General features: G+C 34.0%; 1 protein-coding gene across 1 annotated transcript; it reads right to left on the reverse strand.

Moving 5' to 3' along the window:
• Positions 1 to 1,002: 1,002 nt before the first annotated feature.
• On the reverse strand, positions 1,003 to 2,173 carry LOC149190682 (uncharacterized). Its single transcript, XM_089413435.1, has 3 exons — positions 1,989 to 2,173; positions 1,696 to 1,865; positions 1,003 to 1,431 (listed from the first exon to the last, which is right to left on the reverse strand). Exons 1-3 carry the CDS (start codon positions 2,171 to 2,173, stop codon positions 1,010 to 1,012), a joined length of 777 nt encoding a protein of 258 aa, XP_089269561.1. The 3' UTR covers positions 1,003 to 1,009.
• Positions 2,174 to 18,374: the final 16,201 nt, after the last annotated feature.

Below are 18,374 nucleotides of genomic sequence, written 5' to 3' on the forward strand. Positions count from 1 at the left end.
TGCAGGAGTCCCTATGCGAATACCACCAGGAACCATAACACTTTTATCACTTGAAAATGTAAGGTCTGAAAGTAAGCTATATCATCACATGGAGCAAGGAAAATCAATGAATCCCTTACATCTAAATATAGAAAGAAAAAATTCATGTAACCTGGTAAAGAATTCTTGTTGAGTGTGATATAAGCAGCATCCAAAACATTCTCTACTCTTGCACCATCAATTCCCTTTCCAAGACCATTAATATATACCATGTTGCATTCAACCAACTAAATCCAATAGAAATCAATATACAAGTAGGTTTTTTACTCCATCATATGAATAGAGGATCCTTACCAAGGGCCTCAAACCAACTAGAACTAGGTGATTGTCACTATGACCAGACACCAAATTATAACAGAGCGTTGTGAAAAGTCATAGATTCAAAATTCATGTTAATTATCAAGTTGTACGACGTGGGTCCATAGCTTTTCAAAGATAAATATTTCTTCATTACATGATCTATTAGAAGATTAGAAGTTACAGTTATGTGGGTAATATATTATATCATATGTCATTGTACATGCAGTAGTTAGAAATCAGTCTACTGCCATAGACTGAAATGGAGTACAACCCTATTACAAGGCCTATGGTACCGAGTGCAACATCTAGTTTAATCACAGTAATATTCATTGGCTTGTAGCAATCTTCTTCTGGAAAGCAACTAAAAGAGCTTTATTACGCTTTGAATTTCAAATGCTTGTTAAAGGATCAAGTGGTGGCTACAATGAACAACTCAAACTAGGTGATCTCAGAACAAAATAATTTAGTATTTCCAAGACAAAATAACATTACTGATGTATCTTTGAATTCCATGAAAACAAAACAATTTGATGTATTGAAATGATGTCTGACATTTGTAAACTAGTGAACATCTTACTAGCCCTGATGCAGGGCTTCAACAAGTGAATGGAGATCAAATGTGGACCCATGCAGCAACATTCATAAAATTATCATAGAATAGCATTGGAGGCTATCTACTAACAACAAAAGTCTCTTTCCCCTTATCACAAATAACAGTGTATGAAAGTTTTAGTTTGACGGCTTCCTCTTCAACGGTTAACCTTTCTTCTTTGGTCAACCAAGAAGATAGATGCAAAGCTACAATCTCTTCCTTGTCACCCAGGGCATTATTTCTGAGATGCATGTCACCTTTTAAACATTTGTACTTGTCAAAGGAATCAAAGCCAATGCCCTTGCTCTCTTCTGCAAAGCTGAGTAAGATATTCCTAATAGCTTCATGCCAAATAGGCTGAGCTACCTTGAGAAATTCATGCATTGCTGAATCTGGAATATTTACTTTTCCTAAATCAGTTTCATCAGGGCCACCTCTTCCATGAAAATCAGAGCCTCCAAGCTTCAATAACTGGTAAGCATCAGCTAATTCATGAAATCCTATTTCATACGATATACCAGAGTAAGAAAATAGCCAAGACAAATGACTGAAAGGTAGAGACATAATACATTCAAACCAAACAGTAAAGTTGCTCTGATGATGCAGTAATCATAGTTGCAACTACTTATAGGAGAAGGGGTTTTAACTTTGATTAAATCGAATTTAAACTACAAAGACATAAGAAAATGCAGCGACCATTCTCAAAGCTCGCTCCTAAATAAATAATCAGAATAGTCAAAACATTTGCACATCAAAGACCTTACCAGCTGCTTTTCCATCACTTCTATATACTTCGATTCCATGAAGGCCAACTGCTTTAAGCTTTCTAACAACTGAAACGGGGTTCTTTAATCCCCATGGATGAGCCAAGATAGCTACTCCTCCTGTCTGGCATATCAATTGTATAACCTCTTCAGCAAGGATTTCAGCACCCCTGCAAGAGAATGGCATTCAATCCAACTTTTAGCAAGACTAAGATCCACATTATGCAGTTCAATTTTGACAGACAAGCATCACATATAACACCAAAATCTAAGATGAATTAAGTGTTGCATACATGGCATAAGCAGGTCCTCCATCATATAGATATTTACTGAATGCCTGCTTTACACTATCTACATATCTTGCCTCTACCATTGCACGAGCCACATGCAGTCTTCCTGGAGCCACACCATCTCCTGCTATGTGTGCAACATGCTCTGATTTAAGAGGCATTTTCAAAGCCTTAAGCTTCTGTAACATAGTTTGAAGTCATGTAGACAAAACTCAAAACAAGGCAAAGGCATTTAATTTTGTCAGCTACAATATTTAAAATGGCATCATTTATATCAAGAAAACACAATACAAAATGCCCAAAAACACAAATCAAAAACTAGCTTGCAACAAAATCCTTACAGTCATATCGAACAAGCCATTAATATTCAAATACATCTGTAGTAGAAAAAACCACACATACCCAACTAATAAATCAATTATTGATTTGCAGTGTTAATATTGCAAGCTGAAAAGATAACAAATTTGACAATATTGAATGCCAAAAAGAGAAATGCCTCTTAGAATCTCAGATATCAACTTTCTAATAAAACCCCTTTTGCTTGTGGAAAAAACAATAAAAAATCAACCACAAGCTAGAAATGGGGATAGTTCTACACATTTTCAGTTTTATATCAATCTATGAAACATGCCAAGATGAAAAGATTACATGTCACCCAACTTGGGTGTTGTTGTGCTATTCAACAACCCCCATTTTTCTATTTTATAAATTTCCTATGAAATTTATTTTATTAAAATGGGGACCCTTAATAAATTTTAAACATAAAAAACTAAAAATATTTTTATGTGTCTTCAATAAAACAAAATCCAAATAGTCCCTGAGACCAAGACTCATACTTAGGCTTTTTAAGTCCTAAGTATTAAACATTGGGTTATCAAAATAAAAAAAATAATAAATCGGAGTTCAATTTAAATATGAATTATAATTTAAAACTCTGACTTATTCAAAGTCCTTATCACTTCTCCGCATCGCAAATAAATATCACCCCATGGTAATACCTATGGCCTTAGTGAAATGGGATATAAACAGACCCGACGGGAAAGTTAATACAATTCATAAAATTCCCCGCGTCTACGACTATTGCAAAAGTTCAAAAAATCTTAAGGCTTGACCCCACTACACATCGCCGATTTTGATTGCGATTTGCGATATACCCCGGACCTGATGGGATTATACATGCCAATCCATAAATCCCCCGCATTTACGACTATTGCAGTTACCAAAGCGTCATGCCTCCTACTCCCTTTGACGATCGTGATATACAATAAAGCCCGAACCCGATGGGAAAATCCATTACAATTCATAAAACCCTACGTTCGTGACTACGCAGGTTCTAAAAAATCTTAAGTCCATACCCCACCGCCAATTGTGATATGCGATTAAGCCTGGACCCGCAGGGATTATCAACTTCACTTCATTAAAATCTTGCGTTTGTGCAATCGCAAGAACCATTGCCTTATGCCGATTGCGATATGCGATAAGGCCCGGACTCGATAGGATTATTCACTGTGATTTATATTAATATCGCGTCTGGGGACTATATCGCAATCACAAAGTTCTAAAAAATGATGCCTCATCCCAACGCCGATTGTGATATGACGTCAGTAGTGACGTCAGATCCATGTCATCCTCCACATCATCATCCACATCATTGCCACATCTCCCACTATGTCAGATCTGTGTCATTTACCATGCCACCATTCCACGTCATCTGCCAGATCATAGTGACGTCACCTTGTGATCTCGCAATCTCAAGATTTAAAGGGACACGACTTATAATAAACCCTTCACCCTAGCCGATTTGCATTTTGCGATTAGCCTGGACCCAACGAGATTATTCACTCCAATTCATACATACCTCGTGTCTGCGGCTATCGCAAATAACAAAAGAACAATGTTTCTTTGTCTCCTACCCATTCCGATTGTGATTGCGATTTTATTTGAGAAGGCCCCCTTTTGGATTTTATATGAAATACTCCCGGTCTAAACCAATTGCGATTGTTCTGAAGTTTTTCCCCTGATTCTATTCTGATTACAACTATTTTATGATCTTCCCCAAAACTCTGATTTCTGATTGCAATAAGTTGTAAAGCTCCACCTCCTTACTCCGCATTCCTCTCCATGATGTCAGTGTCAGATTTATTGCACTCTACGTTTTCCTGATTTCCTGCAAAAGTGATTTGTTTCAAATAAAATTTGTTTATCATCTCATTTATGTTTATCTTATCGATTCTTGTTTGCCATGTTCAAGTTCATGATAGAGAAAGACAATTGTATTGACATTGGCATATCAGTTCAAACAAACAGACAAACATCCAAAGAATTCGATGGAACAAATGAAGCTAACAATGACAATAAATCATGTTCAAAAACTTCTACCAAAATATTGTTTTCCTTTAAGCATTGTTGAAGGGATTTCTTTAAAGCCCTCAATGCTCTGCACAATAGATTAGAGTTGTTCTCTACTATTTAAGCTTAGCTGCAATAGGAAATAAAGGTCTACGAAATCCCTCACTACTGTACTTTCATCCTTTTCTCAATAGAATGACTAGAACATTGTTTAGGAATTTTCATAAAGAGTTTTGAGAAGTTGCATTACTGTACTTCTGTAATCATATTTGTGGGAAGGAATAAACTGCTACTATTTCTTTAATGAGCGGAGCGAAGTATATCTGGTATTTCTATCACTGTACCTATGTTTGTTCATAAGTAAATGGTAAATATCTTTTCAAATTGCTTATTACTTGATATTTAAAGAATAGTGTTACATGTATTCACTACTGATCATGCTTCCATTGATATTTTTATACATGTTAAGCAATTTGTTGTGTTATTCTAAATGTGATATGAGTTTACACATTATTTTGATTAATTACTTGATCAAACTAATCATCTTGAAATAAGTTTCATTTCCATTAGTGTTGAGCAATCGATATTGTCATTTACTAAGGAAAATCATTATAGATCGCATCTAGATAAAAGTTAAACAAGCCCAGGTTATAGAATAAATCAATGCAATTATTTTTCCATTTGATTCATTGCTGAAAATTCATTTATTTTACTCCACTATAAGCATTACACACTCATTCATTCACCTTTCATTGGGAAATTGGTCCCATACAATCCAGTCAGAGCCACTACCTAAACGGAAAAGGAGTTTTCTTAAGGTTCGGACCAGGTGGTTTCCCCCCTAGGTTGAAGTAGCGATTTTCGAGGCCTCAACAGGTGCAAAGCACAAAATCTCTCTTATGAGATTATACAAGCACAATGAATCCCAAATATTCAGTATTTGCTCATTATTTGGCTTCTAGCTGCAAATGAGAGGTTGTTAATAGAGTTGTCATGTATGGAAACATTTTTAATGTCATGTATGGAAGCATTTGTTTTGCATCCACTTATAGAAGATGAATTGCAAGTTGACACCATGCTCGCAATAAGGTGACAGCCACCAATTATTACCCTTCCAACTATGTGACACGCCAAATTTTGTTCTGAATCTCCCAATAGTAGACACATTATAGGTTGGACATTATATGTGCCTTTGTAGAGACAATGGCGGGCAACTGAGAAACATGTTTAGTTGTACCTGCTTCATCTGCTATCCTGCTGTCCAGATTCTTTGCAAAAACATTCAACATTTTCATCTGCCTTATCTCTTTAACTGCATAGAAAAAAAGACGGTAAGTCTCCTAGGATAAAAATAAAATATTTACTATACATTATGTTCAATGCCCAACCACAATATCTAAAATACTAGAAGATGCATACACTTAAATGGAGAGAGCTAAATAATACTTCTAAGCCAAGTTTTCTAGGAACTTAGGCCTCAGTTTACTAGTTCAAACTCATATGTCCTCAATATATTATGAATACAATATGAATTTATGAATGAAATTGAATCAAACATTAACATCTATCTAGATGCAACAATGTAAATGTACCTTCTTCCAACGAAATCATAATGGATATATTTTATAGCTCCACTGTATGTTCACTTCGAGTAGTAGCAGATAAATATCGAAGAGTTGGCATTACAAAGACAATAGAATAGAATGTCAAACCATCTTGTTTACAGAGAGACCAAAATTTAATGCAGTAAAGACTAAAGCATATCATCAACAGTAAAGTAGAATATCCATACACTAATTGTATCATTAACAATCAAGGCAGTGAAATATGTGTAAGATCCATACACTAACTGTATCATCAAAAATCAAGGTAGTAAAATATTTGCAAGCTTACTTTTGAGAAACTCCTGATCTGGCTCATCATATCGCTTTAGAAAAGATTTCAATTCTATAAAGCACTTCTGATAAGCTAAAATAGTTTCATATTTTCCTTCATGTACAAGAAGAGAAGGATCTAGTTGTTGGGCTGCTAATTTGTCATTATTATTATCACTTTTTGACGCATATTTCATCCATTTCGACCATTCTTTATCACGTCATTTATCATAATTTATCATATAATTCCATTTTATAATTATTTATGCTCTTATGGATAAATATTATTTTTCTCCTTTATTTTTAATAAATTGATGATTATTATGTATGATTTTACCAATTATGGTTTACTAATGGATTTGTTGTAACATCACTCATGATTTTAGCCTCCAAGATCTTTTCCAGATTGCAAATTTGATCTCCAACTCACAATTAAATATTCCAACTCAGAAATTCACTGGAATAAGAAGTGACGGTTTTGCATTGGATGTTTCGGACAAATGAAGGAGAATTTGGAAAATCCAAAACATGGGTTTTGTCCAGAACGGACCAAATTAGCTTTCAATTGAGCAGTTTTCCAAAATTCGGTCTGTATTAAGAGAAACGGAAGGTTCTTCGAAGACGATTTTCTCAGATTTGTTGTTGCGGTCGTTTTCCAAATTCTTCTAGTTGCAATACCAAATTCGACTTGTTCCTGTTGAATGTTGATGGAAAGATATTTCAGATATGATCTTGTTGATCAATTTGTTTTGTAAAATCCAAATTTGTAATGGAAATCATTTTGTAATCAGATTTGTTGTAACTCCTCTTTGCTCTCTGTGTATTTAAATGAAAACAGAGATCAAAGAGAGGGGGGAAGATGAAGAGAATAGAGAGGAGGAAACTTCTCACCTTTTTACTTCAATTGTAATCTTAATATGCAGAGCGTGATTTTGAAGGACACATCATGCTGTAATGACCTTTGGGTCTGATGAATAATACATAATTCGTGTTGTTGTTCATTGGCGATATTCTGAAGTAGTTAAGCAGTAATCACTGGTGGCTTGGGCCTGGTCACTGGTGGAATTCCCTGTTGTTCCATGTGTTATATTTTTACTTTTCTTTTACTGCAAGTTTAATTATTTTGTTTTATAGCTTTACGATTGATTTACTTTCATCAGTGTGGATTTCGTGTATTCATTTCATTAATTCGTAATTTTGTCAATTGATTTCATTTATTTATATCGTGGATTGAATTAATCATTAGATGAGAATTATTTCTTGTTCATTAAAAGACAGTGTTGTTGATTAGATTAGATGCTTTATTTCTAAGTAGTAGTTTAGATTCAGCTGAAAGAGCTCTGTTATTGCTACGGTGCACTCGGTTGATGTAATTGCAATTAGAATCTCTTGAATAAGATTGAGTTCGGTTTAGATTAAGATTTAGTTTTGATGCTTGAATAGGTTAATTTCCTTGAAGTTACAAGCTTGAGATTTATGGTTTGATCCGTTTACTCTTGTATTGAAATTGATAAGTTATCTTAAAGCATTACTCTCTATAGATATAATGATTTCCATCACTTGCACATATTGTGTACACTCTTGAAACAAAAAGCCTTACCGAGGTTGATAATTAATGTGAGGCAATTAGGAGTTCTAAAAGACACCTTATATGCACCCAACATTTTGGCGCCGTTGCTGGGGAGAGTGTTGTTATTTCGCAGAAGTGATGTATGTTTGATATTTTTTGCTAGGAAAGAATTGGGTATTAAAAATGGAAGGTAAGAACCTGCGTACGACTAAGTAAAGTGCTTGCTTCCTCGCCCGATTTTTAGCGCAATTGCGTAGGAATTGAAGTAGAAATAAAAGTTTGATGTTTGTTTGCTGCGAAAGAACTGGGTATTAAAAACGGAAGTTAAAAACCTGCGTACGAGTAAGTAAAGTGCTTGCTCTTGTGTCCACGTTTTAGCAAAATTGCATAGGAATTAAAGTAGAAATAAATGTTTGAATTTCTGTGTGAATGACTTAAAAAAAATGTAGAAATTTTGAAAAACAAATCTCATGATTTCACTTAAGTGGTGATGTAAGCACCACCCATTATAGAAATTTTGAATAATTTAACACATATTTAATGGAGATTATCCTGATCATGTACTATTGCGGAATACATACAAAATACATAAGCTCCTCTACGTTGATCATCAATATAGCAGCATCAATAACAATAAAACATCAAGAGCATTCACACATTAACACAGTATGTAACCCGGGGAAAGCATCTCGCTAAAAACCCCACACTATCTGTATATTAATGATTGAGACCATGTAACATTACAAAGTACAATGCTTATCACAAGCAATCCAGTACCAGCTCCACCTGTTACACACAATACAGCTCAGATCTGATCTCCAAATCTATTCCACTGCTTGCCTGCCTCTCCAGCTCAATACCTGCTTAAGAACTGATGAGAATGGTTTACCAAACTCGTATTTCACCTGCAAAGAATCACTCACACTGTGTTGGACGTGAGCACAGGCTACATTTCTTGATATTGGCCAATTCATTGGCATACTCAATCCCTCTGATTGTGCAAATCATCATGCACAACTATAGTCACAACTGATAGCAATCTGATCCTCTAACACATGTCCCTACTGAACTGAACATGCACTGACATGCAACTGAGTTAACTGATGTATTCTATAGTTGCATTATGAGTTAATAACTTGTGAATTAATTAATAACTAATTCACCCAACTCATCTCTAGTCTATTTGCCAGTTAGACTAAATACAACCAGTTTAACAAAGCTAAACTGAACACAACTCCATCAACTGCACCTCCAATCCACTAAACTCAACTCACTTGAGTTCTAACTGAAGTCCTGCATGCAAATATTAGTCATCCCATAGGTAACCATGTATTTCCTTCTGGGATCTGCATGTACCACATCTGTAGCTCATCTTGAAGTGCTCCAAGAGAATAAGATCAAGTTTATAGTCCAAATATTATTATGAGATAATAATATTTGACTTTTCTATTTTTGACAGCCAGTCTAAAAATAGACTTTGATCACTCACACTGTGATCACTCACACTGTGGTCATCCACACTGTGATCACTCACATTGTGGTCACCCACACTGTGATCACTCATAATGTGGTCACCCACACTGTGATCATCTCTGCTGGGATCAAAAATAGAACTTGCGCCATAATTTGCCTGCGGGCCCACTTAGTGAAGGCGACTCTTTTCACTAAGCTCCATCATCTTGTTGCAATCTCAACACCCATTTCAATAACCAATTGATAGGAACATTTGAAGGAGGAGCCTCAAAGAAACACATGAAGAACATCTTCTATTATGGTAAGAAATGACTCACATTTCTACTTTTGAATTCCCCATCAAGGATTTAGGAGGAGTGATACAAATGCACACATTTCCCCCATCTTCTCTAACAAATTTTCATGGTTTGGCAAACGAAGACCCAGATACATTTTTATTTGAGTTTGGAGTACTTTGTAGAGAACCTAATTATTGTACTAATGATCAAAGGTTGAAAGTGTTTCCTCTTACTCTAAAAGGAGCAGCTCTCCGGTGGTTCATAAGCCTTGGTGGGAATTGCATCCAAACATGGGAAGACATGAAGAACGTATTCTTGAAGAAGTACCAAGACTATTGCAAGGCCAATGAAGATATTTTCAATATGATACAAGGGGAAGATGAAATCTTGGAGGACTATGTAGAGCAATTTCATTACAACCTTCAAAAATCAAAGCATAAACATTTGAAAAAAGAGATCTTAAAAACACTCATTCTTAAAGGAATCAAAGATGAATTTTTAGAATTCTTAAATCTAATGGGAAAAGGTGATATTTTTTAGTTATCATATGATGATGTTTGTTCATTATGCATAAGGTATTCAAGAGGAATCTTTAAGGCTGGTAAGAATTCTAGAGAAATTTCTTCTTTCTTTTCCAAATCCACTACAAGAACAGGAGATATAAGAGTTGAAATCAATGATTTATTTGAACATTTTAAAATTGATTTTATTAGCTCTCTAAATTCACAATTGGATGTTTTGCAGGTTCAGAAAAATCAAGAAATTGAAGAAGTGTTTTTCCCTCATTGCCAAAAGGAGCATCCCATAGATAGTCACTCTTCCTTATCTAGGATGGAAGCATCATATCAAAGAGATGGGGAAGCTGCAACAAGGTCAAAACCATGGAAATCATGGCCTACATGTATGGTTCAAAACACTTCCTCTCCATTTTCTTACTTGCATAATCCATTATGGAATACTCATGTGTTAGGGCAGCCATGTCAATCTCAATATAACCCCCACCAATCTTGTCTACAAGTTTGGCATGGTTCATCTTATGATTGCATGACTACTCTCCCTCATCTTGTAGCACAAACACATCATCCATATTTTTCACCAGCTCTTCCACAACATCTTGTTTGCATATCAAAATCATTCACACAACCCAATCAAACACATCATCAAAATGCTCCATGCCCTACACAATTTCCTGCTCAACTCATTCCACACCCTCATCATAATAAACCAGTACAACATGTTTACAGTGTTGAACTGCAAAATTTACCTACCCTTCCCACCCATTCTATCTCACATGCACCATTGTAGAAAACTTATATTGAGATTGGGAATTTTTCAAATCCAAAAATTGTAGAAGTTATGAAAGAAAATGAGGTTTCTTCTAGTTTGCATCAACAAGCCGTTTTAAAAACTCAAGAAATTCATGATATGATAGTTATGGGAAAGCAGGAAAGTAAGGGATATATTGAAGATTGATTTCACTCCATCATTTGTTTGCAGCATCAATCCATACTTCAACAATTTTTGGCACCATCTTTTCAAGGGAAGTTGGCTTCTCATATCCTACTATTTATTAACATGCATTTTTCAAATTTAGGTATGTACATACTAGAGGCCTAATTTCGAAAATGGCTCCATTGGAAATACTCTTATATGTAAGCATATTCATTTTTCAAAGAAGAGTAAGTTAGTATAGAAAATAAATAAATAAGGACATAAATAAATACATTTTTATTATTATGTAAAAATAATTGTTTTTGTTGCAACACGTTGTGGAAATCAACATCGGTAATAAATATTTTAATTTATTTGTGTATGTAGATGTATTATATTGAAAATAACAGTTCTAAAAACACTCATATTCATTTTTATCACCAATATGGAAAAATTGCTTGAAATCATATTTTTTGGCTTGCGGGCTTGATGAAAATTATGAAAACACAGTCGGGAGAGTCATGTTTTGAGGAACCAAAAGTGAATATTTTAAAAAACTAATTTTATTCTAAGTATCCCTTGATTTATACTTTCCAAACCAATTTGAATCACTCCATTTGGATTTGAAATGAAAAATTTATAACCAGGAAATTGACAGGGCGTCTAGTAGGCAGCTCATGAACAAAGTTGGGACAGTCGTTTTTGGAGGCCTAAATGACTATATTTTTAAAATGTGTTTCTAAAGTATATTCCCCTATGAATCTAGTTTACAAGGTGATTTGAATCACTTGATTTCAATATCATATGAGAAAGTTATGACCCAAACACTGACTGTATATCCTAAATCAACACTCTTAAAACTCTGTTTTTCCAGCTATTCATTAAAGTATTTGACCCATAAATTCTTCTTGTCTTCAAAACCTATTTCTATTGGAGATAAATAAATGAATCTAATTTCATTTCCAATTTGAATAAGCTCAATCTGTCATCAAACGAAAAAATTATGCTTAAAATATCAACTGTTGGTCTAAGATGGGAAATCGAAAATGACTATGTTATGCAGGTCGTTCTAAGTAAAATTGACATATCATATCATGGAATTTTAAAACCTGTTTCTATTAGAGATATCCCTCTGAATTCACTTTCATTTGGCTTTGGAATCACTCAAATCAGACGAGAAACAAAGAAGTTATGATTAAAACATTGCAGGTTAGCATGATTGGTCACTGCTCTCTCGCGGGTAATAAATTGATTTTACTTTGTTATTTTCTCCGTGGATTTGTTTTACAGAGTAACTACTTTTTTTTTTTGCATAATCCTTGGATTAGGGGAGCCAGATCACCTCTCTTTTTCCATAATTTAATGTTTTATTGTAGGTAGACACTCGTTTTTTGCAAGTCCTAGGAGAATAAAGAAGGTCAATTTATGAACGAGCGATTCTTGAAAGAATTTTTAAATAAGGGCATTGCATCCAATTCATTACTTAATGGATTAATAATAGAAGAAATGGAGAATTTATTTCCATTTTAAGATTCATGTCACTACTGCCAAACTATTTTTCCAAAAGATCATTTTTTTCCATTGACAAATTGATATTCCCTTAGGAAATAACATCATAGCTCTTATAACTTAATTAATTTATTTATTTACTGTTTTAAAATAAAGTGTTGTTTCTTTTCTGATTTCTCTTATGTTTTTGTGTTTCAGGTGTTGCTTCCTTCAAAGTTGTAGTTTCCGCTCTGTTGGCCATTGAACAATACTTTTTTTTATGTATTTTGTTGTTCAAACTTTTGAACAATTGTTGTTCAAACTTTTGAACAACACTTTTTCTTGTATGTTTTGCTGTTCAAACTGTTGAACAATTGTTGTTCAAATTTTTGAACAACTGTTGTTCAAACTTTTGAACAATATTTTTTTTTGCTTATTTTGTTGTTCAAACTTTTGAACAACACTTTTTTTGCTTATTTTGCTGTTCAAACTTTTGAACAACACTTTTTTCTTGCGTGTTTTGTTGTTCAAACTTTTGAAGAACTGCTGTTCAAATTTTTGAACAACGGTTTTTTTTTTTTTTTTTTTTTTTTTTTTTTTTTTTTTTTGCATATTTTGTTGTTCAAACTTTTGAACAACACTTTTTCTTGCGTGTTTTGCTGTTCAAACTTTTGAACAACACTTTTTTTTGTGTATTTTGTTGTTCAAATTTTTGAACAACATTTTTTCTTGTATATTTTGATGTTCAAACTTCTGAGCAACTCTTTTTCTTGTGTGTTTTGTTATTCAAACTTTTGAACAACACTTCTTCTTCTTTTTTCTTTTTTTTTTTGGCGTATTTTGCTATTCAAACTTATGAACAACTGTTATTTAAACTTTTGAACGACATTTTTTCTTGCGTATTTTGCTATTCAAACTTTTAAACAACATTTTTTTTTGCGTATTTTCTTATTCAAACTTTTGAACAACATTTTTTTTTGCGTATTTTGTTGTTCAAACTTTTCAATAACACTTTTTCTTATGTGTTTTTCTCTTCAAACTTTTGAACAACACTTTTTGTGTATTTTGTTGTTCAAACTTTTGAACAAGCACTTTTTCTTCTTGCGATTATTTTGTTGTTCAATCGATTGAACAACAATTTTGTATTGCATTATTATGTTGTTCAATCTATTAAACATCACTTCTTTTCTTTTTTGCATTGTTTGTTGTTCCTTTAATTGAACAACTGATGTTCAATCTTTTGAAGAACATTTTCTTTCTTGCGTGTTTTGTTGTTCAATCGTTTGAGTAACATTTTTTTTTTTTTAAAACGATTGTTTTACCTGTTCAAATCTTTTAAACAGTTGTTGTTCAATCTATCAAACAACACTTTTTTACGATTGTTTTGCTATTCAAATCTTTTGAACAGTTTTTGTTCAATCTATTGAACAACACCTTTTACGATTGCTTTGTTGTTCAATCTTTTGAACAACTTTTGTTCAATCTATTGAATAACACTTTTTACGATGCCCTTCTGTTCAAGCTTTTGAACAACACTTTTTCTTCTTGCGATTATTTTGTTGTTCAATTTTCTTGCATTATTCTACTGTTCAATCCATTGAACAACACTTCTTTTCTTTTTTTCATTGTTTGTTGTTCAATCTATTGAACATCACTTTTTTTCTTTTTTGCATTGTTTGCTGTTCATTTAATTGAACAACTGATGTTCAATCTTTTGAACAACACTTTCTTTCTTGCGTGTTTTGTTGTTCAATCGTTTGAGTAACATTTTTTTTTTAAACGATTGTTTTCCTGTTCAAATCTTTTAAACAGTTGTTGTTCAATCTATCAAACAACACTTTTTTACGATTGTTTTGCTATTCAAATCTTTTGAACAGTTTTTGTTCAATCTATTGAACAACACCTTTTACGATTGCTTTGTTGTTCAATCTTTTGAACAACTTTTGTTCAATCTATTGAATAACACTTTTTACGATGCCCTTTTGTTCAAACTTTTGAACAACACTTTTTCTTCTTGCGATTATTTTGTTGTTCAATTTTTTTGCATTATTCTACTGTTCAATCTATTGAACAACACTTCTTTTCTTTTTTGCATTGTCTGTTGTTCAATCTATTGAACATCACTTCTTTTCCTTTTGTGTGATTGCTCTTAGCTTATCTCAGCCCCATTTTTCTTTTATTCTTCATTTTGTTTTATTTTCATGGCATGAAGTACAATTCAATCAATTGAACAACACTTTTGAGTGTTTTATTTTTGCTGTTAAAATGATTGAATGATTGTTGTTCAATCAATTGAACAACACTTTTGTGTGTTTTATTTTTGTTGTTCAAACGATTGAACGATTGCTGTCAATCGATTGAACAACACTTTTTGCGTTTTTGTAGGAATAACTGTGATTTCTCTTTACTGTTTCATCGTCAGTCATTTTGTCATTTTTCTTTCTCTTTTATGTTTTGAATATAAAAAACCATCTGGTTGGATTTGTGCCTAAGATAAAGAAAAACAGTAATATTAATACCATTATGACTTATAAAACCTTTTGATGGTCATCTTTATTCTGAAGCTGACATGGTGCACCTTTATAATGACTAATTGAATATCTTCTCTTTGGACGCATCATAAAATGATTTATTATTCTAATACCATGTTAGTTTATCTTTTACAGTTTCAAAAAGGATAAATCCCTTTGATATGATGATATCAGAGGAAAATCATAACTTTCATTGGCATTATTTTTACTTCTTACGCCATCCCTGACTCTTAAGGAGTAAATGAGCTTCCCTCTCTTTACAATAAAAGCATTAAAATATAAAAATATGAAAATGTAACAAGCATTGTCTTAAAGAGGATAGGGGGTCTCATCACGAGCCAGCCTACCATGATCATAAGGGTGTAATAGGTGACATTCCATTATGGCCACCACACCAAAGTAATGACCTTCTTGATAGTTAAAATTGTCAGAAGGACAGGGGGTCTCATCATGAGCCAGCCTGATCACTTTGTTATATCCTAGTGAATGGCACTATGATTATCTAGTTACCATGCCAACATAGTGGTCTCTTTATAGCAATAAAAAACAGAAAACCATCTAAATACTAAATGGAGGACTCTGGCTCATTTTTGGGGTTAAAAAGCAACCCTATCGAGGCTATGAATGCTTGCTGGCAGCAGTGACTCTGCTTGTGGTATTGAAGTACTATGTTACACTGCCAAATACTCTCTATCCTATTAACCTCTATGGATTCATTTCTAAAGGAGAATTTACCTTCTGAACAACATTTCTAATTCAATTAGCCAACATGCATGGTAAACTATATCTTTATATGAATTATATCATTATTGTCCAATCACTCTACCACCAGTCATTAGCATTTATCGTCGGTCATGCTTTTACCATATTTTTCCCCTAAGGTAAATATCTATTTACATAATGATCTAAATTCCTATTTTATTTTACGAACATTTCACATCTTTTGACCTGTACTGCTCCGATTGCTTTTGCTATATTTACGCCCGCTTTGATTGATTTTCCTACTGCATTTATGAATCTTCAACGTCCTTTCCCTTTTTCCTATGCTTTATGGTCATGGACGCCCTTTTCGTATTTGAGGGGGGAAGATATGCATTATGGAATAGCGTGTGTAATAATTACCGAACTCCGCCATAATTCGCTGATTTGACAAAATATTATTATTGCATTTATACAAAGGTTTTTTCTGATTGAAATTTTTTTGTGCCCCTTATCTATTGCTATTCAAAACTAAAACTGTGAATTCAAGAAAATTGCATACAGAGTAGTGAATTGTTTACAGGAAAACAACAAGTATGGGAGCCAACTCTATTCGCAGCGAACCCACGCTATTGCAACTAACAGAAGAGGCTTAAGCAACTCACGAATGCAAACAATTGTTCACACAGGATGTGCTTGCATGGCTTCCACCTTTTGCATCACTTTCAACATCATCTCAGTCTACATCAGCTTCAACAAATGCAAGCCATGTTATTCCACATTTTTCCGGAGTTAAAACTTGAGGTAAAATAGCATAAGTTTCTGATTTATTAAAAGTTTAGGAGAATTTCATGAAAATCCATTGAGCATTATTTATCATCATTCATTCCATATCTTTACCACTTCCCATTTTTCAAAGACATAGAAGCTTTCATTTTGGAGGAGTGTTACTTTCATTCATTTATTTATTATGATCATGTCATCATCCACCGATCTGCTTACTCATTCTCAAAACCTCTCTTATTCCATGTTGTTTTACACCAAGCATAGATTTCAACTATAATTGTAGCAACCAACTGTTGTGGCCACCAACAACCCCCCTCTTTGTTTAGTATTAGCAATAACACTAAGCAAGTGGGGACCCTTAATTAAAAAATTCAAAAAATATTTTATAAAAACTTTTTGTATTGTACTCCTTAAAATATATCGCATACATTAAGAAGCGCCCACAAATGAAGGTCTTAAGAAATCCCCGATGGCTGATGTGCGACATCACATATCGCAACATCGCATAAACAACACATAACGGTTTAACGAATTAATACAATGCTGCGATCTGCGATATCTGCGATACATGCGATCTGCGATCAACACGATAACGCGATGCTGCGCTAAGCCGATCAGGAAACTCTGCGATGACACATCTTGATAATGCGATCCACGATGCTGCGATGCAAGTCGCAGAAATCACCCATCGCAAATTTTCCTCGGCGCAGCATTCAAGAAAAGTTGTCCGTAAACCAAAAATTGGGCGCGCACCTTAAAAGAAATTAATGAATGTACGCCAAAGTATTCAAGAAAGATAGTTTTGTGTTTTTCGAAGAGTCAGTTCACAATGGTTGTCATTATTTTACACATTCGTAGAGCTTAGAGCTTTCGTGTCAATATTTATTATCATTACTCTTTTTCTTTGTGTGAACTGCAGGAATGAAAAACAGGTAACAACATGAAGCAAATGTGCAGGAAACATCTAAGGAAAAGGGGAAAGCGCCAATGCTCAGAGAACAGAGAAGAAATGCCCTCATAAAAGGACACCGCATACAATAGAAACGCAGATTTCAGAGTATTACTGAACAGAGGCTGATATCAATAGGCCATTCAACACTCAGAGTCAAAAGCTCACAAAAGCAGCATGTTTACAAAAAATCCAGAAGCTTATACCCGGCAAAGGAAAAAGGCGCTAAAGAAAGAAAACGCACCAGAAAAGCCCGGATCAAAGAACAGAGGCAGTTTTCGATGCGCATCGCTAAGAAAATTGTTCAGAAAGCAAAGTCCCTAACTTGCTTAGTCATTCACGAGTCCGGAAACCAAGACAGCAAAAGCAGAAGCAATTTGAGGGAAATTTGGGTTGTTACCAAGTATACACGCAGTAAATTCACTCAGCCAAAAGATGATTCCCAAAAATATCTTCCAGTTTACTAAAAAATGGTGCCAACGCTTGCCGTTTCTGTTTGTGTAGCTCAAACAAAAGCAGAAGGCAACCAGCCGACTCTTCTCAGGCAAATGTTGAATTCTCACAGCATTAAGGAGCAAATGCAGAAATAGTTAGGAATTAGATTCAATTTTTAGAAATAGTTTTGCTTAAGAAAAAGGGCGGTCATTTAAACCGTATCCTAAATTTATGTAATTAAGTTAGTTAGTTAGCAGTATTTAAACCCTTCTCATGCATTTAGAGAAGAGTCCAGAAATTTGTCAAAAACTTGTCCTCAGAACATGCATTTTTGTACCCTCGGAGGGGGTTTTGATGAATGGATGGATCAAGATTTGTTGATGTTTGCATTTGATATCTGCTACTGATGTTGCACTTCTGTACTCTTAGTAGATGTTAGGGCAAAGAGAGATAAATCATTGTTGCTTGAAGCTTATGAGTAGGACCAGTCATAAATGGTACTTTTATCTCTTGACCATTTTTGCTT

Source organism: Pinus tabuliformis, chromosome 3_1, assembly GCF_031772625.1.
Source record: "Pinus tabuliformis cultivar Carrire ecotype Pingquan chromosome 3_1, CPIR1, whole genome shotgun sequence".
NCBI lineage: Eukaryota > Viridiplantae > Streptophyta > Pinopsida > Pinales > Pinaceae > Pinus > Pinus tabuliformis.

Excerpts from the sequence above, each read along its gene's own strand:
- LOC149190682 (XM_089413435.1), bottom strand. The coding sequence starts at position 2,173 with ATGTTACAGAAGCTTAAGGCTTTGAAAATGCCTCTTAAATCAGAGCAT. Across the intron at positions 1,866-1,988 it reads GGAGGACCTGCTTATGCCAT|GGGTGCTGAAATCCTTGCTG; the intron begins GTATGCAACACT and ends ATTCTCTTGCAG. Across the intron at positions 1,432-1,695 it reads AAGTGATGGAAAAGCAGCTG|GATTTCATGAATTAGCTGAT; the intron begins GTAAGGTCTTTG and ends CGTATGAAATAG.